The sequence below is a fragment of the Cyprinodon tularosa genome, unplaced genomic scaffold (assembly GCF_016077235.1).
Source record: "Cyprinodon tularosa strain WSP-4 unplaced genomic scaffold, ASM1607723v1 ctg242, whole genome shotgun sequence".
Lineage (NCBI taxonomy): Eukaryota > Metazoa > Chordata > Actinopteri > Cyprinodontiformes > Cyprinodontidae > Cyprinodon > Cyprinodon tularosa.
In genome coordinates, this window is record NW_024038901.1 from 57,467 (window position 1) to 81,813 (window position 24,347).

The following is a 24,347-nucleotide window of genomic DNA, read 5'->3' on the forward strand; positions in this document are numbered from 1 at the left end:
TGACTCTGGTTAATTTTTATCAGAGATGTACTTGCTGTTTGTTAACAGAGATGCATTGAGAACCTGTATGATGGCTGGATTTACATGATTGATAGGCTGGTTAGGCATAGCAACAACAAACAGCTTTAGTGCCATTAAAGTTTAACAGCTTTCAATATATCTGTAGTTCCACCATCTTCATTAGAAAGTTCCATGTTAGGACATGCTTGGCTTCCGTCTTCTCATTTCTTATTCTTGGGGTTTCCTTTTATGGTTTATTGCTGAATATACCAGATTTGAAATGTTGGCACTCTTTGGAAATTGAGTTAATGGTTTGGATACTACCTGCAGTAATTCCTATTAGATAATATAAAATATCAAATATTTGATCATAGCCTATAGGAAGAAATTATGTATACCCAAGGTATATGTATACCCAAGCTGAAAGCAAAACAAAAATGTGAATGTAGAAACATAAAGCGAATACAAAAAGATGCAAAAAGAAAAAAAGCTTACAAACCAAATAAAAAATGACTCTTACACAAAAGAGGCAAAGGAAAAATTCTGCAATCACACAAAATGGAGATAATTGAATTCCAAATTAGCTCCAACCACACGTTATTCAACATTATACTAAAATACATGTAAAGAAAAAAATTCTTCCTTCTACATTTTTGTCTTTGCAGTATGTTTTGTGTTTGCTGGACATTTATAGCTCCCCTTGGCCACAGAGCTACAGGAAAGATGCTATTTATAATTCAGCAGGGGTTACCAGATTGACCTCAGCATTATTCTAAAGACGAAATGAATAATCTAGACCTAATGGATTTTTTTGTTTTGTTTTTGATTTTACCCATTTTGCAGCGTTTAAATATCATTGTCTCTAAGGTGTTCCAGCAGCAAATTGAAATATTTAGGCCACAAAAATCCACACAAAATAAAAAAAGTCTGTACAGGGCAAATTAATTCATAAACACAAATGACTTACTCTTTGCAGGTTTTGCATCACATTTCCAATATTTTTAACTAGAACGCCACAATAACTTGTATGTTACTGGTAATTTGTTTCAGATTTATACATATCCTTTCACCCTTGGTCCTTTTTTGTCAGAGTTATAAAAATAAATTAAATGAAAACATTAGTTAAAACCTAAATGTTACCATAACATTTAGAAAAAATTGTAATATATGATGACATGCACAAACTGAAATATAGCTACTGCTGCTAAACTTACTTTTATAATTGATAACTTTTAATAATTTATAGATGCAAGGATATATGCCAGATTGTTACTCCAGAGTAACTCTGAACTTTAGAAGAAATTACAATATCTTTGAGCAGCTTTTAGTTAAAAGCAAGAATTCTCAGTCTATTTCTGACTGCTGGCAGGCCAGGTTATCTTTGTTTTACAAACATTGCATTATCGTTAAATATCTAGACAACCTTTGAAGATATGTAATCAAAAGGCTGCACATTTTTCAGAAACCTCATTACCACTGGCATTAAGGAAGTGTTAAATGACCTTTACTAATAGCTTTCTCCAACTTTCCTTGACCTTAGCTTTTGGTATTTCTGCAGATAATACTCAACATCTCTAATCAATTGTATGATATTCATTCTCTACAAATAAAAAAAGAAATCTAACTACAGATACTTCTGTATTTATCTGATGTGAAGGTTCATTGATTTTAAAATAATTTCATAAACAAAGCTTTTACTATTTATGGTTCACACTGCCTAAAAATTGGTGCAAAGAAAGCCACGTCCAGCCTGCCTTTAGGATTGTAGTTTTACGATCTGACCTGAACAATTACTGTAATGTTACTTAATAGAGTCTTATCAATAAAAGAGCCGTGCTAGATTAGATTACCTAGTCATTTGTCTTATTTAGACATAGTTATGTAAGGGATTTCTAAATATAACCAGCGCTCATTGCCTAAATGTTACCCTTAAGTGACTGTTGTTGTTCTTCAGTGTTTCGTCATTGTTCCCTGTCACAATTAAAGTTTTGCCTGTCACTGGAAAGAAATAACTCCTCTACAACTGCCCCCGCTTTTCATCAGGCCCGGAGAGAGCTACGTAAACTGAAGGAGGAGGCAAGGAATAAACATGCCGTGTCGGTCATTTGGGCCGGCTGGCAGGGCACCAAGGTATTTAGGAATGTTGACTTGCCGTGACTTTTTGACTTGTCGCCTCCATCAACCCCACTCCCGCCTCCTTATTTAAAGAAATAAAGTCCTTGACATAGCCGCTGGCCGAAGTCATTCTGAACATTTTTCAGTAGTGCGAGGCATTTTGCTTTACGTCCCATGGCTTGGTCGCTGCTGATGATATATGGCCATATCTGGAGGACTCCCTAACTGATTAGTGTTTTTTGATAAATGCATAAAGTGCATACTGGATACATTGATTTTTAGTGTTTGTTTCATCTTCCTTATAGGTCCATGCTTGGCAGCTGCATGCTGACTGCTCACTCTGCATGACTTGCTCTCCCTGTAGCTAATGCATGCTTAGTTTTTAGAGTCTTTTAGGTGGATTGCAACCAGTCTGGTTTGATTGTGCGGCATCAACACACTAGTTTGACTAACAGCAAACACTCACAGAGGATATTCCAGATGACCGTCCATCTGATACCCTTCATGTATATGTGGATGCTGGAGCGCCACAGCAATAACTTTGCAGCCTGTCAAAGGTCAAATAGAGCTTGTGTGCAGCGTTTGTGCACACCTTCAAGGCTACTGACCCCAACCGGAACGGTTTTGACCAGTTCTTCATCTTCTCATCTTCCACTGCTCTTTCTTCCTGCCCACACTCAAACAGGCTCGCAGGGAGCTCAGGAGGCTGAAGGAGGAGGCCAGGCGCAAGCATGCCGTCGCTGTGATATGGGCCTACTGGCAGGGACTGAAGGTACCCACCAGCCCCACGGCAAAGCCATCATCACCCCCTGTGCCTTCTGCTCCCACTGTCCCTCAGCACCCCTTTTTATCAGTCTTTGTTTAGTCCTCTGAAAGACGGCCTCTGCTCTCTGTTGCAACTATCCTTAATTTTCCTTTACAAAGACCAGAAAGCATGTACCACATTTATTGTTCCTCTTTTAAAACGTAACCTTTCATTTCAATAGCATAATCTCATCGGGAAAAATCGAGACATCAGCCACTGATATGACTAGAGTTATAAAATTGTTTTACTTTTCACCCTTTATACCATCTCATTTTGTCAATAGGACAGTACTCTATATTCTCCAACTTTACCAAATATTATAGGCAAGGACAGAGGAATCTTTTATAATTATATTTAGAAGTTGTCAAAGGTACTCATATTCTTTATTAAAGTTAAAGTAACTTTTTATTTAAAAAGAAGAAAAAACTGGTAAGACTTTAAATAAGGACAGGTAGAGAGAACCTAGAAATAGCTCGGCCCAATACTGTGCTAAATTAAAATTACAGATGGCATAATATAGATTTAACTGGACAGAAGTCTTGCATAAACTGTTAAATACTTTGGTATTCACAGCATTAAAGTTGCAGATGATTTTAAAATTTGAATAGAATTTGTAACATAATCAGCATTTAAATTTTAAATCTAATAAAGGGAGAATGGAAGAAGAAACGTCTTCTTTGAATTTGATCCCTCACCTGTAGCGTTTCCCAGCCTCCCTCTCTTAGCCAAGGTCTCCCATCAGTGTTTCTCTTGAAACAAACTGTATTCAAACTGGATAGATTCCCTTTGTGCTTATAATTTTCCCTTTATTTTGTCACAGTTGTTTTGTAATGTCATAATGTATAGAAGCAAGTTTGGGGAAAGTAAAGCGAAACAACAGATGTTTGTGTTCTAATGTATTAAGTAAAGGTAGAAGGCCTTTAAAAATAAAGAATTGGTAAATTATAGATAATGTAAAAACCTAATGGACTACAATGATTATTTAATCTTAGTTTAATGTTTAGTCATTCTAGGGGTGCCTTACTTCAGCCCCCAATAGTTGGTGTATTGCGTGATTAATGGATGAATGACCACCTCAGGCCTGATGATGAACCTTTTTATTTCATTCAGGTGTGTAGGACCAGGGGAACATCTTAAACATGCAGGACATAGGCTCTTAATCACCAAAGTTGGACATGTATGCTATCTAAATTATCCAGCTTACCTTAACAATTATATATGTCCATGAATGAAAGGCCCATTTTCAATGTAAGGAGGCTGTTGGGTCTTTAGAAAAAAAAATAGTCCCACAATCTCCCAGATCCTCTGTAACAATGTGCGTATAAGGGACTTTCTCAAGTTAAATATCTCCTTTAATTATGCTGCAACAACCTGATTCAAATATTAAGTAAAAAATATTAATCATCTCATAAAAGCACAATTTAATCTTAATCTTAATTATCAAAGGCTTTTTCTTGGAATGGGTGCCATGTAGACTGTTTCTAACAGCTGTGGAAACTTGGCAGCAGGAAGCCATTCTTTGTTGCAGTTCTCAGTGAGCTTTAGAGAACTGTTCTTTTTTTTGTTTATTTTTATTATAGTTATAAATCTTTGAGAAATTGCAATTTAACTACTTATTAACCAGTGGATAAAATTGATCTCTGTAAAAATTGTTTATCCCTGGAGTGCCTTCTACAAAGGCATTTTCGTGCAACTGAATAAAAGCTGCAGGAGTCTTATAAAGTATATTTAGTGCCAGGTTCCACACCCCTTCCATGAAAGCAGGAAGTCATGGATTATTTATTAGTAATTGGAAGCTTCTAGAAAAAGATCAAAGACATATTAAGCAATTTTTCAAATGTTGAAGTGATGCCACTTAATTGGGGACAATGGAAAAAAACGTTGATGCATTAAAGTTTGGATTTTTCTAGATTTATCAATGTGAGAATAAGCAGAAGTTATTACTCCATCATTGGTAAATGCATGCAATCTAAAATAGTTTCAGTTTAAAAAAGAATGTTATGATCCCTCTTATCAACTATTTTGGTATTTATCGGTTACAGATTACAGGTGATTTACAGCAACCAGTGTAAAAGTTTACCTTTTCAAGTATTGAAGTTTAATACAGAGGATAAACAACAGGGTGCAGTAGTCTTTCTACCCATTTCATCTAACAGATTTTTCTATGTCCTGTTTGTTGCTGGCCCTCAAAGCAGCACAGTTTGTTGCTCCTACACTGTTGTCTTTTTTTTGTATCACTGTTGCTGTGTCTTTTGATATTTTTTTTTCTTTTTATCATCTGGTGTGACTGTTTATTCCGACTTTTTCTGGAGTCCATTGATGTTATTTCCTATGTTAATCCTTTTTCATCCTGGTAATTAAGCACCAGTAGCCTGGATATCTACTGTCATGTTTCACCTTTTCGAATGAAACCCAACTTTAAGGTGGACCATCACCCTTTTCATTTATTTTTTTCAACAGTTCTTTCTCTGGGATTACTTCCAACAGCTTTTGTCTCTGTTTTGTAACTAACAAAATATTGTTGTTTGTTTTTTGTTCTTCCATTGTCCTCCTTTTAGTGTGCTGCTTCCCTGTCCCACCGTATAACAAGCAGAGTGAGGCTGAAATTGATTTACAACACTTATTTTATTCTATGCTCCTAAAGGTCCGCAGAGAATACAGAAAGTTCTTCAGGGCAAATGCAGGAAGGAAGATCTATAACTTCACCATCCAGAGGATTGTAAGTATTGCTTACATGTTTCACCTCTGTTGTTTATTTCATGTTTTCATATTAACGTTATGATTGAAACTAAATGGTTTTCTGTTTATGTTGGTTTCTAGATGCAGAAATACTTCCTAGGGCTAAAGAGCAACCTGCCCTCCATGTCCCCAATAGACAAGAGCTGGCCTGCCAGGCCTTATTCGTTCCTGGAGGGAGTCCATGCTGAGCTTCGGAGGATTTTCCATCTCTGGAGGGTTCGTCTGTCATATTCAGCCATGTTTGGTTTAAACTGTCAGACAGAATGTTATCTCATTCTCAAAGGATAGACAAATGTGTGGCCAAATAAAGATGTCTGTCAACTCCTCACCTGCATTGCCTTCTGATGCTGGTCAGAGCATTATGTGGCGCCTGTTTCTCTTCGTTTCTCTCTCTCTGTGCCCCAGAGCAGCTTTGCATTAATGCATATTGCCATCATCACTGTGTAAATGTGTGTGTGTGTGTGTGTGTATGACAGCATATAGTGTGAAGTGCTTCGGAGACCTCTCACTTGAAATGATGCTATATAGGTACCGTTTACCATAAAGTCAGCGTTTCTTAGATTGTCTGTAATGATCTGGTGTCGAAGGAATCATCAGAACTATGAAGAAGATGTAATCAAACACTAGTGTTTGTTGGCACTTATTCTTTATTTCAATTTGGGATGCAAACAGTGCAAGAAATACAGGAGCCAATTCACAGAAGAAAAAAAGGCGGTTTACGAGGAGAAGCTGGAGGCAAGCGAGCTCTTCAAAGATAAAAAGGCTCTCTACCCAAGCAGGTATCTTAAATGTATTACTCTGCAAAGCAATGTCTATGTCAGGCTTAATTTGATCACAGATCCAGACCTTCATACATATTATTCAAACATTTTTTGACTCTGTCTTTGTGTCTCAGCGTGAGTCAGACTTTCAAAGGAGACTACCTGGAGATGGTCAAGAATCCAAAATATCAGAAACTTAGCAGCGCCGTAGATGAGAAGATTCTGCTGGCCGACGTGGTCAACAAGATAAACAGGGCCAACGGGAAGGTAGGAGTGTGATGGATCATCACTGCTTCTTTTATTAATTCATATCTGAAGTACATTTCTATTCAGCATCCCAAATTTTATACCAGAAACGCATTTTTCTGCAAGTAAAGCTCAGTCTTTTGGAACATGTTTTTAAATGTTTTTTGCAAATTCAAAAGCTAAAATTTTGCCCATTACTGCAAACTAGTTTAAGCTTTGTCATGAAGAAGTTCATACAGATTCTAATATGAATCTTTGTCTGACAGGATCAATTTAAGATGTAAACATATTTCATCCAAAACATTTTGTTGTGACCATGAATGTATATTCAACATAAAGATATAGTCTGCAAGACAGAAATTATTCTCTCCCTTCAAAAAGTTCTGGCATCTTGTTCTAGACTCTTTCAGGGCAGAATTTTTGCAAACGGAACTTCTCATAGCTATCCTTCAACAAGGAATTTCTTGCTGCTTTAATGCTAGGTTTGTTGACTGTATGGCAATTGATTGTTCAGAGGGCTTGTTCATAAGACTTATACGCCCAATTCTGACTCGTCTTAGGTACACGTCAAGCAAGTTTTACCAGCTTTCACCAAAAGGGCGCCTGGCGTGCTTAATATCACTTAATTTATTTATATTAATTTAATGGCAACTGCTAAACCCCTTTTTTATTGTTTTTGTTTGCTAGTAACAAGCATGTTGGAATGTTATCCTGAGGTTAAACGAAACACATGGACATAATTTACTAACCAGTTGACTTCTGAAGGGAATGTTGTGATGGATTTCAGGATAAAAAGGGATAAAAACAAATGTCAATAATAAGACTTCAAGTTTTTTATGGTAATATAATTACTAAAGAAATGCTGAGGATGGAGCAATTGAAATGGGAGATTGTAGAAAAAATTCACTAAAATACAAAAGTCTAGAAATGTTCTCATCAGAAATTCTCTGGTTCCATTTTCTAAAATGTAGAATACAAAAATGCTGTAAAACTTTTGCATTTTCTACTTGATTAAATGTTGGCATACTCTTGTCTTATCAAATGGCTTAAATGTTTCTAACTGTACTTGCAGAGTTCACCTAGACTCTTTCTGCTAACCAAGAAGAGCGTTATTCTGGCTGACCAGAAAACGGGGCAGGTCAAGACTAGCCTTCCTCTGCCAGACCTCTCCAGCGTGTCGACCAGCACTCAGAGTGATGGCTTCTTTGCTCTCAAACTCAAGGAGGTGAGGAGGAAATTGTTTGAAGTGTACCAGTATCTTTTTTTTTTTTTTTTATTCCAATTATTTTGTTTTCAAAAAATTCAGGAACTTGATTATAATGGAAAAAGTATTTTGTGAATTAACAAATGAGTTATTCCATCAGGGCTCAAGTTCTGCTGTCAAAGGGGACTTCTTGCTGAGCAGTGATCACCTGATTGAAATAGTCACCAAGCTGCATCGCATCAGCTCGTTGGCTGCAGACAGGGAGAAGCTTAATGTTGACATCTCAGACGAGTATGCTGAAGCTTTTATTTTATGGTCATATGAATGCCTCTTCTTTATTATTGAACTTTCTGCTTTACACGTCTTTCTTGCAGGTTTTTGGTGCAGTTCAAACAGGACAAAGTGTGTGTAAAATTCATCCAAGGCAGTCCCAAAAATGGCAACGGTGTGTCTTGCAAACGCAAAAACAACCGCCTGCTGGAAGTGTCTGTACCCACATCGCCATAAAGTATAAAGGGAAGACTTGTCACCTAAGTTATCTGGACTTGACAATCACCAACCCTTGTGCCAACCCTGAGCCCAAACACGGGCTTTTATCTGACTTGTGGTGTTCCTTATCAGATTTACCATGGTACAACTATAGCTGTAATAATGGCCACAATTTTGGGGGGCAAAGAAAGCCCTCACTAAAGGGTTGCATGCCACAGAAACTTGGTGTTAAAGAGCTGATGCCAGATTTCACACAACTTTTGAATACTCGACGCGGTGACTCCTTTTCCATGGTAAATTAGTCTTCAGAGAATATGTCAAAAGAACTAATAGAAGAGCTTGAGCCTCAAATGGTTCAGACTCATCTGCTTTTAAGCTGCTCTGATGCTGGCAAGAAAGATGGCTTAAAAATATGAGATGAGCTTTGACACAGGATTTGGGCTCAAGTCTGTCACATTTAGTTATTTGACAAACCTGAATACTGCACTTGCTTTTGCCTCTAACAATCTGAGGTCCTGACCCAAAATTGCATTGATTGTATGTTTTTTTTCTTGTATTACAGCACAGAGGGCAGTTGTGATAAGTAAACTGTAATTTGCTAAATAATTGTAGAACACTTTGTATTCAATCCTATGTGCCATTAAACAGGTGTAAACGCATTACTATACGAGTGATGATCCTATTTATATTGATGCCAAAAATAAAATGGTTTTGATTGCACTACACATGATCAAATGCATTTCCTCTTCCTACTACAGCCATCTTTGAATTTCTAGTCATTATTCAATCTGAGTAAATGTTTACTGGATTTAAGTTAACGGATATTTCAAGCAGAAAAAAACATTAGGCCTGGTTGAACCAACATTGGTTCCAAAGATTTTTTCCCCCAAAGAAAGGTTCCTCCCAAACCATTGATACCAGTGCAAATTTTGTGTGCAATATTGTGTTTATCTTTCTGACAGTACCCTTTCCTGTGCCATAAGCTGTATATAGCCTTTATGGGATGTAGTAATGACATGGACACGGACATTAGATTCTTTATTTTAATATGCATTACTGCTGCAGATGTTTTTTGCCACTACAGCTTTAGTTATTGTAATCTTTGAACCACTTTGGCTTGCATTTTACTTTACAAGGGAACAGACCAAATTTGTATTTAAAGAGTTTTGATGTGGGGTAAAATGGTTAGAAGCATTGGATATTTTACAATAAACTCTTTGCATCTTCATTTAATACAAATTTCGTTGGACCGAGAGGCTGAATCCGTTTGTTAGCCAAGAGGGACCAAAACCAAATTATACCTCTACTTATTAAAAACCCTTTAGCCCTTCAAGCTTACAGTTTATGGTAGTGATGTTAAATTGTGATGTTTGATTTGTATTATCCAAAAAACAAAACAAAGGATTAATTACAAAGGGAATTACGGTTATCAGATGGAACACCAGTAATCCTAATAGTGTAAAAACTGAAATTTATAGTTTCAATTTAACCCCTTATTATAAATTTGTTCACAACTCTGTGCTATTTTTACCAACACAAACTCACCAGGACATATTATTGAAAACTGCTGTGGCTATTGTACCACCCAACCATGTTACCTGTGTGATTATACCATGGAAACCTGTTTTAAAGCTTTAACTCTTATAAGACAAGCTGTTGGCTCTAGCCCTTATTTGATTCTGGAGGGTAACGCTAACTGTCTGAAATGGGCCAAGACCAAAGAAGACTAGTATCATCTCTACTACAAACTCAAAAACAATTGACCAATCAGCTAGTGTAACCTTGATAAACTTTAAAACATATTTGCATTGATGTCACATTGAAGCATATGATTGTGACAAGCATAGAGAGTCTCATTCCTCTGTCTCTTGTCAAAATTGATCACTATTCTGCAACAATCTGTCCAAATCGGACATAAAACGGTGTAGGTATAATTATTTTTTCACAGTATTACACAAATCCTGAGCTAATCTGGCATTCTTATACTAAATGAAGAAGCTACGGTAGTTGAGAAAACTTCTGACTTGTTGACAAATTCTTTATCTAAAGGGTTTTACCCGTTTTGTTTTTTTGTACACATTCCAAGTGGACGATTTACAGAAAGCAAAACTGAATTTATAGTATCATAGAATGCAATAATTAATTTTTATGCAGGTCCATAAGATGAAATGCCAGAATAGTTTGTCTGGTCTTGGGGTTCAATTATTATTTTTTTCTTTTAGTCATGTAGAGTCGGGTGTAACTTTCATGGAGAGGGGTGATTGCGCTGATGGGTTTTCTTCAACTTTGTTGTTTATATTGTAACATCTTTGCTCCTCTTCATAAATAATCTGTATTTAAACAGTGGCTAGAGCTGCAAAATGTCTGCATTCTTGTGTGCCTAATGTTAACCCGTGTTAAGACAGAACATGGAAAAACAATATTTTAGTAGAACTCATTGTAACATTTGCAGGTATTTTTAAATTAATAAAGATCAACAATAAATGTTATACTGAGATTGTTTTTTTTTTTTTTTTATATATATATATAAATATCTTATACGTGTAATATACATGGATTGTCATCCCAACACTAAATTCTAGTCTTTGGTTGCTATTTATCAGGATCAAGGGAGGTCTGGTTTGGAAGCGTTTATAGCTTGATGGCCAATCCTTGCAGTCAAGCAGCTGGCCAGATGTTTTCCATCACATCTGGGGGTGGGGCTATCCTAGGGTTAAATTCCACCGCTTTGGGAGAGCTGCCGGCAACAGGTCTCGAGGGAACAGCCCTCTGATTGAACAGAGTGGTAAAAATAGTGGAGCATTTTGGGCTGCCCAGTACCCTGTTCCCACCACTCCACAGGCTGGGAAAGGAAGGCGGAGTCTCGGCACTCCCTGTGGATATTAATGAATGCTCTGTGGGACTACAAAACAACTTGTAATGCACAATCCAGTAATTTAGAGGGTCTGAGGTTGGCAAACTGATGCAGGTCACACTATTTCTATTTTTCTTAATTAGTTTGCTCAACTAGGTATGAAGCTATCAGCTTATGGGCAGTGCTGTCCTGGAGGGCAGTGATATTAAACTAGTTGCAACATCTGAAATGGCAACTAAACATTTAGTGTTCTTTGTCCTTCATTTTGGTAAAACCAAATTAAAGATTTCGATGAACGGCAGCTCAAAGTTTAAACCTCTCTGGTTTCTGAATGAAAGCAGAACAGAAGCTGTTCTTGACCCTCTAGTGACCTCTTCTGGAATGTTGTTGACATTACAGCAGGAAAAAGTAAAAACATGAATCAATTAACTAATTCAAATAGTCTGGGGTGTTTTATGTTTGTTTTTTTTTTTATGAAAATAATGACTTCTTCAAATATATATAAAAAAGTTAAATTGAAAACATATTTCCATTAAAATTCCCTCATGAAAAATAACCTGATGTAGCCCAGTTTAAAAAGCCAAAATCTACAAATAACTTCAACCTTGGTTTAAAACCATCAAAAAGCCTTTTGTGCTGAAACATGAAAACTATTATTCCACATGACTTTGAACACACCATCCCACCGCATCATGACTAGTTTCTTTATCATGGAGAGAGATGCATTAGACTAATTGTAAAAGCTAAACAGAGGCTTAAAATTGCATGTGTGGAGGTTAAACTAGTAGCAGGACCACAATGCAAAACTCATAGCTATTGTTGTACTGCAATACTTTAGTTCAGGATAAATTTAGGCATTCAAATAGTCCAATTAAATCCTGACCTATTAACTAATGAAAATATGTGGCAAGAGTTAGAGAATCACTGTTTGACGTGGTATTGTATTAAAATAGCAAAGTATGCAGCCTGCAATTTTTTGTTTATGTGATTAGAATGCATTGCATAAACTAAAACACTTTTTGATTATATGACAAAAATTGGAAAAGTGTAAGGAGGACATTTTTTGAGTCAAAGTAGATCAAATCCAGAGGGAATTTCAAAATGTACCCATGGTCTTATGTTTTTCTTTTTTTATTTGGCAGCTAATAAAACCAATGAGACCTTAAGTGATTCATATTACCCTAATAAAGCTTTAGGATACTTTTCTTTTAATAGATGATATTTTTCATTTGTCTTAATAAGATAATCGATAACAGGACTGCAGATAAAACAGCTGTCAAAGCTGCTGAAGAAGAAAAGGGAAATATTTACTCTTACTATTTAAATTATGTCTTCTGCTCAAACAGGTTTTCTTTAACGAAAATTTACATTGCACCACTGAAAAAGCCCTTGGCTGCCTTAAAATATGATTTTATCTTCAGTGACACAGAGAAACAAAGTAGTGGTCAATGATATAGTCAGCAGAGCCACCAATTACCCCAAGACAACGCTAAAGCGTTTCTTTGCTATGCTCGGGCATTAATTCCCTGCTGCCGTCAGTCAATAACAGGTCATTCGAAGTAGTGAGTAACGATTAGTTTTTACGATTTGCATTCGGATTAAAATATTTTATGTATAGCAAAGTTCTTTACTCCTTATGAATACATTCCATATACAGACCAAATACATCTATAAAAGATATGGGTAATTATCTTCAATTTACATACTATTTCTTTGTAGTTTAAAAGAGACAACAGGGGACAACAGACACCCGAAAATAATTTCCTGTGTGCTCTATTATTAGCTAACATGGCTTTTTCTATGGAAATGAAAGTGGAGCAGTTCAGAATCGACACACTGGCTTCCATTTTCACATATTCTGCGGCATATTCTTATGTTGTTAATTAAATTGAAAGAGTTTCTTAAAATTATACCAAAGGACCCACTTTCACTAACATCACAGCTGATTTTTAATAAGGCATGATATCTCTACTTGTTTTGCACAATAAGACTCACATTTTCCCCCCATTGTTCTTTGTTCAAGTTTAATTAATGAAAATGTTGCTATGAATGAAGCTGGAACATTTTGCCCTTTGACTAGGTCACCTGTCCCTACTTAGGAAAACCAAAGCATATTATTGCATCACCTTAAATTCAGATCCCATGTTCAGGATGATGTTTAGAGCTGGTTTTCCTCACACATTTTGCATGAAGGCCAAGAAGTTCAGTTATGGTCTTATCTTACTAGAACTCTCCTTCCACCTCACTGTGTCCCTTTTACGCCTGTGGCAAATTGCAAACAGGACCACTTGTGGTTTTTTTTGTACATGCCTGTCAATGAAGAACATATTTGAAGAATCTCCAGTTATGAAAGTTTCAGAAAGGTAAATTTAAGTGCAAAACCTATTAAAAAAAAACAAAACAAAAAAGAAAACCTCTACCATGAAAATAAATCTGAAAATTGAAATGAAAAATCTAGCTTAGAAAAATTCTAAGTGTAAAGAAATTAAAGGCCATGGATCATTTAACTTTTAAATCACTATTGTATTCTGTGTATATTAATCACTTTGATATCAAGAAGAAGAGATTAAGTTTCCCATTAGTAAGTAAAAAAATAAAACAAAGAAAAAGTCTGAGAGGTTTTGCTAAGCACTATAAGATATGTCTATGGGTAAACCCATTATATAAGGTACTTATATTAAATTCCTCCTTAAAATTAAAGATGCTTCTAACACTATATTCCTGTATTCTGATACTAAATAGAAGTAGGCAATTTTACAGTAAAATTATGCACAGTCTTGGCTAATAACGACGGTAAATTAGATAAAAAGTAAAGCCAAACATGGGATACAAGACCGATTTACACAGAAGTAACCCGCTAAATGTTTGTAAATGCTAAATGAGCCCAAAAAGAAAACAAACAAACAAAACAAAAAAATAGTGAGTGGTATCAGGGGTAGGAGGAAAATTGATTAATGAGTTTAGCTGGGTGGTTGAGAGTTTGTGTCCCCCTCTTGCCCTTATGTCACCAGGATACTCAATAGCTTCATCAATATGTCCCCATTATCACATCAATGGACAAGAATAGTGGGAGGAGGGGAGATACAGATCAAGGCTAGCACAAGTTTTTGCTACACCATCTGTGGATAGCTGAACATAAGCAAAGAGCATTTTGGTATCTCAATATCCATATGTGTTGCCCCTGACCACATGTAAAATCATTACATCCGTGACAAATAACTTGCATGTCTGTTACTCTGAAAGGATAAGCGGGTATAGATTGTGGATGGATGTTGCAGGAGCACAATGATGCATGTGCTCCTGAGATGATATGCAGAGAGCGTAAAAAGCAATAAAAAGTACAAGCAATTATTTGCTTTGTTGATTTAAAAAACAAACAAACAAAAAAAAAAACAAATACAGCTTTCACAGGAACAATGTTGTGCATGTACACCTGTTGAAAAAGTTGTCCAAAAAGAAGTTGACCTTCTAGCCCAGGGTTCTGCAACCTGCAAGGCTCTTCAGACACCCTACAATGGCCTTTCACCATTTTAATTATAACAATGTAGGTTTTAACATTTTCTTATTTGACTAACTGCATTGTATTTTTAAAGAAAGACTCTAAAACAAAGCAGAAGTGTGTCATGATCTCAGCACTGATGCCTGGTCTGATCACTCATTTTACACAGCTGCTCAGCTGTGCCCAATTCTCACTACCTGTTTATCTGATCCACCTGCATTAGCCTCTATTTAACCAGTCTTCAGGCCAGCCATCAGTGCCAGGTTATCTTGAGGCATGCGGTGAAACTTACTCTAGCTTACTTGAGTTCTTATTGCCTGATCCTTACCTGTTCTGCCTCTCGACCTCTGAGCCTGTTTGTTCCCTGCTGATCTGTTTGCCTGACCTGTCTTCTGACTCCTGCCTTATCTCTGCGTGCTTTTCTACCGAGCAGAACCATTTCCCAACCACTGAGTCTGCCTGGCCTCGCGCTGCCTGTCAGCCCCATGGTGTATGGAACCTGGAACTGTTTCCTGACTCCATCTTGGATTCTCGTTCGGCGCCTCACCAGATCTCTGACCTCCTGGCTCTGACAACTGACCACGTGTCTGACATCGGCTTTGGCTTCACCCTCTGTGTTATCCTGCCTACATCCGTCTGCTTGGTTCTAATCTCCTGCCTGTCCTCTGACCTCCGATACATCAGTGTCTGGAACTCGCTCTGCGACAACCGCTGCACCACATTGGCAGCCAGTTGGCCAGAACCAACCTCTACCTCTGGACTCAGACTGAACTATAATACCAGGTTAGTGACTCACTAACTCTCTTCCCACAGAGGTTCCGGCCTTAAGTCTGATTTTATACTTCAAAACTAGGTCATCTGTATAGGTGTCACAGTGAACTCAGACAAGCCTGCGCCCCCTACGCAGATACTCTGCTGCACCTCTCCCATATTGTAGGGGACCGCAGACAGGAGGCCTTTGATTGGTCAAATCTACATCCGCTCTACACTATGCATCTCCTGTTCGTTACCTTACTGGCTTGTTTTGTTTGAATGACCACAATTGCGGAAATTTCTAATCAGCCAATTGGAAGTAACTCAATGCTCTTGTGTTCAACGCTGGGACCCTTTTTCCACCTTGATCCCCACTCTTTTTTGCCCTCACGTCTCTCCGTTGTCTGACAAACTTGCCCCCACTTCCTTACCGCCTTGGCCATATCTAGACCCACAGCTAGTTCTGGAAATGATGGCTGCAACCAAGGAGTTTAAAGAGAAGCAGGAGCAGATGGATCAGATGAGCAATGATCAGAAGCAGAGCAAAGCTAGACAGGTGAATGAAATGAGCAATCAAGCCAGCCATATGCACCAAAATCATGACACAGATGCGTCAAGATGCGCCTGTTGGTCCTGCTGCTCTAGACACGCTGCAGGACCTTTTAAAGCGCCTTGTTGCACATCAACCAAAGACTTTGCACGTAAAGTGGCTGCTTCTGCTATCCAAAGTGCATTAGTTGTGAACGCAGCATTAGATTCAGGAAGTAGTGGAGATGTGCATAGAGTCCATTGAGCAACATGTCAATGCCACAGACACACTAATATAGTGAATGTAATTAATTTTCTTTTAAAGGTCATGTGATAGAAAGTCAGCCTCAAAGATATTAAGAAAGAAGGGGATCTACATGTGGATTAGATTACTTTAAACATAATCCACAGTGGATATCAACATTTTAGATATCTACTCAATACAATCATTGATATTTACTGCAATCTCTTTAACTTACATAAAAATAATAAAGAATAAGTTACATTTTGTCCACTAACACTTGCAAAGCAAGTAAAGTGATCAATATTTGATATCTACGTTCCTATTTAGCCACTAAGTTCATATTGGTGTTTAGTCCAATGGATGAAGGAACTGTGTGAACCAAAGCAGCTGTGGAATTGATACAGATAAGCAAATTGCTCAACACACATCATTAGGTGCTCATTTAACGACATTAAGCAAGTGGCCAGGCGGCTTGTAGGCACAGCCAGGCCTGTGTGCCTAAGTGTAGCTACACTTTTAATCCACACCTCTCTGTGCAACACCTGTAAATGAAAAGCTTGCTTTACCATAAGTGCTTTCATCTTAACCTCCTATCCTCATTATTACATTCCATCAAGGCATCTGCTGCTCTGATAGGATATCTGTAGCTCCTCATTCACTTCTTTGCTTTTTTTATATTTAAAACCCCTTTTTCTCCAGTAAGTTTAAGTGGATTTCTATGGCAATGTACGATTATTTTGTATTATACTCTTTCCACTTTTTAGATAACAACTTTAAACATTACTTTGAGAGGTGTTTAATATTTGGCTTACTGTCTTAGAACCTCTCTGCTTTAAACTTCCCCACAACTTTATCCCTCATTTGAAATAGTACCTCTTTAAATATGAATAAAAATAAATCTAATTAAATTCAGTTTATCTTTATAGCACCAATTGACAACGCATGTCATCTCAAGGCACTTTATAGTCAATACTGTCGGATTGGTTAAAAGTTCCTGTCAGAGAAAACCAGTTGCTTGCATCCAGTCATTGACTTACAAGATACACTACTCCTGGATGAGCTTGTGGCAGTGATTTTTGCTTACATTTTGTTGTTGACTCTTCAGCAATCCCTCACACTGAGCATGCATGCGGGACAGTGGAGAGGAAAACTCCCTTTTACCAGAGAGTAAATCCCAGAAGAACCAGGCTCAGTGTGAGTGGCTTTCTGTAGGTGCCGACTGAGGATCAAGGAGATAGAAGCATACATATAAAAAGAAACAGATACACAGGTAACCTTTAACCACATCAACAGGTGAGATGGTCCAGAAAAGACACAGCGAGGAAGATGAGCTCTGAGGCAGTCCCCATGTCAGGATGAAAGAGATCACAAACAGTTAATCACAACAAAAGAAACAGGACTACACAAAAAAATATGGCAGAGCTCAAACATCTATAAACAATGGTGTTAATGGCTGATATTTCTTTCTTGGATGATGTCACTGCCAAACAGGAACAGAGCAGATGAAGCTACTATGACGAGAAAAAGCAGAGAGAACATAAATTTATGAGTGGAACTCAAAAAATAGTTCAGAGTGGGAGAGCAGAGACAGAATAAAGCATAATGAGGAAAAGTGTTTCCTATGTCCTCCAGCAGCCTAAACATATAGCAGCTTAAATATAGAAAATAGCTCAGCATAACCTAAGCAAGAGGTATGAGAAAGATGGCTCCAAGGAGAAACAACTGACCAACTGAATTGTCCTCTGCCGGATCAGGCTGTTACAATAATATAATACATTTGTGTAACAACAACCCCATAGAAAAGCAGAACTATATGTATACTAATATTATAAAAGGATCAAAGAACAGTAAAACTACTTTTATCCAAATAATTTTCAACTTATATCATGCATAAACAGCTGCGACATGCTAAAAAACTGAAGACAGCTTAGGAAGGACATCAAAACCTTCAGCTTGGTGTTAAAACTTGGAAGCCTTTCTGTTCTCATGTTTAATTTGATCCTCCCTGAACAGTAAAGGTACATTTAATCACAGAGTCAGGTCCAGGAGAGCAATATTGGAGAAAAAAAAGCACAAAGGGGAGCTGATGGGATTGTGTCAGGCAAGGTGATGTTTAAGAATTATGTGTTTCTTTTTATCACAAAATCCTGAGGGTGTCACACACGCACAGGCACCCAGACACAAATGCGTGTGAACACAGCCATGGAACTGAGCTGATTAAAGAACACAAACATGGATTGGTGGGAGTGTCCACAAACCACAGGGCTAATTGAACTGTCTCCACACTGAAAAGATTGAGCATTAGTCATAAACTGAAAACGTGATAAAAGCAAGTGGAGGAGGAAAGGGAAAAAATGAAAAGTGGAGCAAAAGTGAAAAAAGCATATCAAAAATGGTTGCTGATATTTTTTTTTTTTTTAATTTCTCCCACAATAGCATCCGTATTTTCACTGACATTTTTCAGTATTCCTAAAAGTTTGCAGTTTAATTAACTTAATATTAATTTTATTTATTTATATTTCCTCCAATGCTAAGATAAAAAACAGTAATAGTGATAGTAAAAATGACAGAAATATGACAAATGATGGGCTCCTTACGAGTTGCTTTGCAAAGCCGTTTGATGCGCTGCAATCTTGTAGATGTAGGTTATACTTTAAGTGGTTGCTCCACATTTAAGTAAATTAATCTAATTGCATTTAGTGTGATTTTCTATTGTTAAATTGTAAAAAGTATAATGTTCACGGTATTCTTTTGTCATCTTAAAATGGAACAATAGCTTTATTTGTTTTGATTTGAGCATTTTTAACATAAGCAACACAGGAAATTTGATTCAATAATTTCTCTGCCAACTGACTTTAGAAAAATTGCTTCAAAAGACATATCTTTTATTACATTTTGGTATTACAAAGGCAAATAGTCCATATATTGGCTATTTCAAACTCTGAAGGAATAGTATGTAAATTAAACACGAAAAGATTATGTGTGTGTTGGTGTGTTTGGTGTTTACTGAAACAATCTTTCAGATGAATAGTAGCACATTTTTCTTCTTTTTGAACTTCTTAGAATGTACCTTTCTTTTATCAGCCTTAGATTCCTGCTCATTTTCTTTTTTCTTAGCATGCACTTCACTATATGATGTCATGGTCAGGTCAAACAAATAAAAAAGAAAAACAGCAAAATTCCAAGTAAACACTTAAATATTTCTAAAAGAAAGGAAAAGGTTCTGCTATATTAATGGATGCCCTTCTGTTAGTTAAAAGTCTTTTTGTGTTTGTATAAAAGAGGACATTTGGGTAATGAGTATTTTGGGAGCCGAGGCCTGTGGGACACTTTCAGAGTTCCAGAGAGCAACAGATGTTTAAGTACTCCCTGCAGCCACTCCTCCGCTGCCCTGATGCACCTCGTGTCTTTGTGTGTTAACCAGCTCTACGTGTGTCTGTCTCCTCCTCTCATTCAACAACTCCTGTTCAGAACTAATTAGTGCAGCTCCACTCCTCCTGTCACTTCTACCCTGAATCCTTATCTAACTTAGCTGTCCTCCCAGCCTTTTACTGTGCTGAGTAATACTCCTCCAATCTCAGCTCTCCTCCCATCTCCAGCCCTCCTCCCTTTCTCCATCTCCTCCTCTGTTCCTCCCTCTTGTCCTTCTCATTATTCCCAAGTCTCAGTTGTGATGGCTGCCATTAATCAACTCATTTTTAACCAAAATGGAACCTTGAAACCCTTGGCGACCACCCTGGTTCAAAAAGGAAATGTTCTATCCCCCTGCGGTCCATTAGGCCAATCAGAGCAGGACAGCGGCATGACAATAGAAACAATGGATACCAAAAAGCAGAAATTGGACGATACGCCACAGAGGGACACATGCAGGATGAGAACAACAGGCTTTATTATGCTAGATATGTTGGGAGTTATAGGAGATTTTGCACTTGACCTAATGTTTCCATGGGAACTTGTTTTTATTTTAATTTTTTTAAATAGGGATGCTTTATCATTCGGTCATCTGCAGATGATTATGCTGCCTAACATTTCATTTCTTTTTTTGAAGTTGTATCAAAGATTCACTCTGATATCTTTAAAAAAACTAAGAGTTTTATAATTGTTTAATTATGAATTCCAAGTTTGTAAAATATATACATGATTTGATTTCCTTGTGTGGACAGTTTGTGCTCTTTTGTCTTTTCATGTGCAAATAGCTATTTTGAAAATACACTTTTGGTATAAATTCATTTATTTAGCTCTACTGTCCAACAATTATGTTTTCCTGCTTAACCACAAAGGTTCAACTTAATCGCCCACTGTGTGAACTCTGCTTTCATTTGTGTATGAAAAGAGGAAACATGAATGGTTTAAGGAAGAAAAGAGCAAAGGGCCCAGTAGGTTCTCAGCTCTGTGACTTGCTGTCTTTAAACTGACCACATCTATTGATCCTGAAGCCCACTTAAAGACAAGAGAGTACATCTCCAAAGTGAAAATAAAACCTGAAGAACATTTAGATGTTGAATTTGAACTTTGTGTTGCAGCACCAGCTTTCAATTATTTTCTCAGCTTGTGATTGTTTAGGAGAGGAAGATGGACCAAGCTTGACTGTATTAGTTTCTATATATATAAATATTTTTTTATCCAAATATTTTGTATGTATTTATAACAACATATAAAGCTTTTTGGTATGTAATTATATGTATGTATGGATGGATGGATGGATAGGATAGGATAAAAAAGATGTGTGCAACAGCTTAGTAAACAACCCTTATTTGTTCAGGGTTATGAACAAAGGACTTTAATCTGAGGATGTTGGTGAAAAAGTTCATGTGTCATATAGTCCACAGAATCTAAATTGATCTAAGCTTTTATATAATTACATATTTTATTGTGGTTATAACATTTATTTCAAGAAATGTTAATAAATGAAAAAAAAAAAATAGTACTATTACAAAAAATGTAAAATAATGTCAGAAAATGGCAGCTATAGCTCTAATGTAGACACGGTGCTTTGTTTATGTTTATGCATTTAGCATAGGCTTTTATCCAAAGTGACTTACAAGGTGGACACAATGTTACAGTTATCATCAATTAGACAATAAATTCTCTTGAGAAAAATCCCAAGTCGGAATCAGTGGTAACAGCAAAGAGAGAGGGAAGTGCAGAAAGAGTAGTAGAGGGGTACAGAGCTATGGGTAAGAGTTAGGATAGGGTAATATTTTCTGAAAAGGTTGGTCTTTACGTGTTTCATAAAGATAGATAGGGATGCTGCTGTTCTTGTAACATTTGGTAGGTCATTCCACCATCTTGGAACAACCTGTGAAAACAGTCTGGATTGTCTTAAGCGTAGTTAAGGCACTGCTAGACGACAACCCGATGCTGACCAGTGACCGAGCTGTGCCATAAGTCTTTACGAGAGCCGTACCCTTAAGCGCTTTGTAGGCTAGCATCAGGGACATGAATTTGATGTGGGCAGCCAGGGGTAACCATTGAAGCTCAATGAACAGAGGGGTGATATGAGATTTTTTGGGCTGCTTTTAGACCAGACACGCCATTCTGGATTATTTGTAAAGGTTTTACCGTACAGGTTGGGAGACCAGTCAGAAGTGCATTACAATATTTAAGGTGGGAAATAACTGACTGAACCAGCAGCTGGGTAGCATGTTGGGTTAGGTATGGCTGGATCTTTCTTATGTTTAGTAGTGTGAAGTGACAAGATCAAGAAACGGAGGTAACATGATCTTTAAAGGTCAGCTGGTCATCAATCATGATCCAGTCTGGATGTGAATAGTGTGGTGTATGGTTTATTTGGCTTAGCTTTTAGTCTGTTTGTGTAAGTTTTCAGTGCCTTTTAGGGTCTGATAGATGCCAGAAGCTCAAAAACTGTGTCAAGGATGAGATATTGCTTTGATAATTCCGGGCTGTGGGGAAAACCCACTGTAGAGTTTTTCTATGTATCACGGTGCAGCTGGAAAACCACACATACAGTAGATACAGTAGGTGAGGATGCTCTCTGTAAAGTACCAGTTGAAGGACACTAGTGACTTTTGTTTAGGATGGTGATTCCTGATTACTATGAGAAAATGCAGCCTCTTTTGTGCATCTTAAAGTCAGTGGTGGTGTGGACATGTCAGGTTGTCCTCTATCGTCACACCAAGAAACTGGAAATCTTCTTGACACAGTCACCACTAATGGGCATTGAAGAGGCGGAATGTGTTGGGTTTTTATCCATCCGGAAGACTGTGGTTAGCTCATCAGGTTTTACACAGTTTTACACAGGTTACATCCTTTTAATTCTTTTTTTTTTTTTACTTCATAAGGAATCTTGCAAATTAGGGAATGGAATTATACCATTGAAATAATTAGGCATTTCTTTCTTACAGATATAATTCATAGTTGTATCATAAATCCTTTATGCAGTTTTGTATTGAATTAATCTGCTTTTAAAAGGTAGAAGGCTCAGAATGCTTGGCTAATTTACAATAATAATAAAAGTAAACTAACTACTATTAATATGTATTCCTTTAGATAAAGAATTTGCTGATATTTTAATATTCTGCAATAAATACGGCAATATTCAAAAATCACACATACTTTGAGAATGGCACATAGCAAATAACTGTGAAGTGGAAGAAAATGTACCCAAGGTTTTTAAAAGTGTAGACAAAAAGCAAAATATTGGAAAGTAACACAGTGATTTTATTTTTATTTAGCATCCTTTACATCCACACATCTGAATGAAATCTACAGCAGTGAATTACCTGGAAGTCGCTTAATTAATTAACACATTTCACCTGTGGGGTAATTTAATTTCAGCATTGATACAGCTGTTCTGTGGAGGCCAGTCATTAGAAAACATTAGGGAATCCCAGAATAACTTGGTAACAAGGCACACAGCAGACAGGTCAGATAAAGTTGTGGGGATGTTTAAAGCAAAGATAAATTACAAAGAAACTATATCTACATTGAACATCTAAGAGAGCTCTGTTCAGTCCATTACCCATCATTCATCCAAAATAGAAAGATATGGCACAATAGCACATCTATCAAGGCATGGCTGTTGAAATCAAAGTGGCCAGAGAGCAGAGCGTTAAAAAAGAGAAGCCACTGTAAATCCCACCAATCTGGAATCAATAGAAGAGTGGCAAGAGAAAATGCACTGGTAAAAAAAAAAACATTAGAATCTTCATTTGGAGTTTTCACTCTATTCTCACTAAAATACTGTATATTAAAGTTTATGTATATAGCACAGAATGTGGAAAACCCAGAGTGATTGCATTGACTTTTCAAGTCAGTGTCATCACCAAATTATATAAATCTTCAGCTCAACAGGTTGAGAAAATGTATTGCCTGACTAGAAACTGTCAGTTGCAGAATTATCTTTGTTTACCCCTGATGTACATATTTAGAGATCTGCATGCCGGCACACACACATACACTTTAAACCCCCTAGCTGTTTTGTTCATTTATTGTGGAACTCAGCAGGTGTTAGTGTGTTTGTCTTTTACACGAGGACGTTTGTTTTCCCAGGAATATAATCAAGCTCCTATCAGCTTTGTAATACCTAGCAGGAAATCACCACTGATGGCTGTGGCACAAGCGCACATCTAACCAATTTGGACACTTTAATTGAAATGTGATTACTCTGTCTGAAACTCTTATCGGGGTATCATTACAGTGTGAGTGTAGTTAAGATTGATGGGAAACTGCTCTGAGATTTATGTTTTTACTTCAAATGTACCACGTATATGAGTGTAGGCTGAACCAATAAACACCAAACATCCGCTGCAGGGTTTTGCGTCACCTGTTCACACTTTATGTGTGGCTTCCCTTTGCAAAGGGGAGAAAATAAGTTTGCTTTCTATCAGTTTACTGCCCTTTTATGTGCTCGGTGGTGTGGTGATGACTGGTAATCATTGCAGCTGCCATTGATAAGAACGGCTTTGTTTCTGTCAGCCTTAATAAGTTATAAAGTTTAATGAGGAATTAGCTGTAAAAATATTAATTTTGCCACAGAGATTGCAGCAATTACAGCAATATAGTTTTCAAGAGTGTTTGCTTGTGTCCAAAGATGCAGGTGCAAGGTAATATACTGCTGTAAAAGGTTTTGTGAGAATTCACATATTAA

At 37.1% G+C, this 24,347-nt stretch overlaps 1 protein-coding gene across 8 annotated transcripts in view; it reads left to right on the forward strand.

Moving 5' to 3' along the window:
• myo1b (myosin IB) overlaps window positions 1-10,854 on the forward strand; it is a 67,797-nt gene extending 56,943 nt beyond the window's left edge. For 4 of the 8 annotated variants that reach the window (XM_038287629.1, XM_038287631.1, XM_038287630.1 and 1 more), the window contains 9 exons: window positions 2,044-2,130; window positions 2,801-2,887; window positions 5,565-5,639; window positions 5,741-5,875; window positions 6,332-6,438; window positions 6,555-6,687; window positions 7,739-7,891; window positions 8,031-8,161; window positions 8,245-10,854. In XM_038287629.1, coding sequence (XP_038143557.1) covers window positions 2,044-2,130; window positions 2,801-2,887; window positions 5,565-5,639; window positions 5,741-5,875; window positions 6,332-6,438; window positions 6,555-6,687; window positions 7,739-7,891; window positions 8,031-8,161; window positions 8,245-8,377 — 1,041 coding nt within the window. In that variant the 3' untranslated portion in view covers window positions 8,378-10,854. The remainder of the gene's footprint in view (window positions 1-2,043; window positions 2,131-2,800; window positions 2,888-5,564; window positions 5,640-5,740; window positions 5,876-6,331; window positions 6,439-6,554; window positions 6,688-7,738; window positions 7,892-8,030; window positions 8,162-8,244) is intronic. The other 4 variants (XM_038287632.1, XM_038287633.1, XM_038287634.1 and 1 more) reach the window with 2 other exon arrangements.
• The last annotated feature ends 13,493 nt before the right edge of the window (window positions 10,855-24,347 follow it).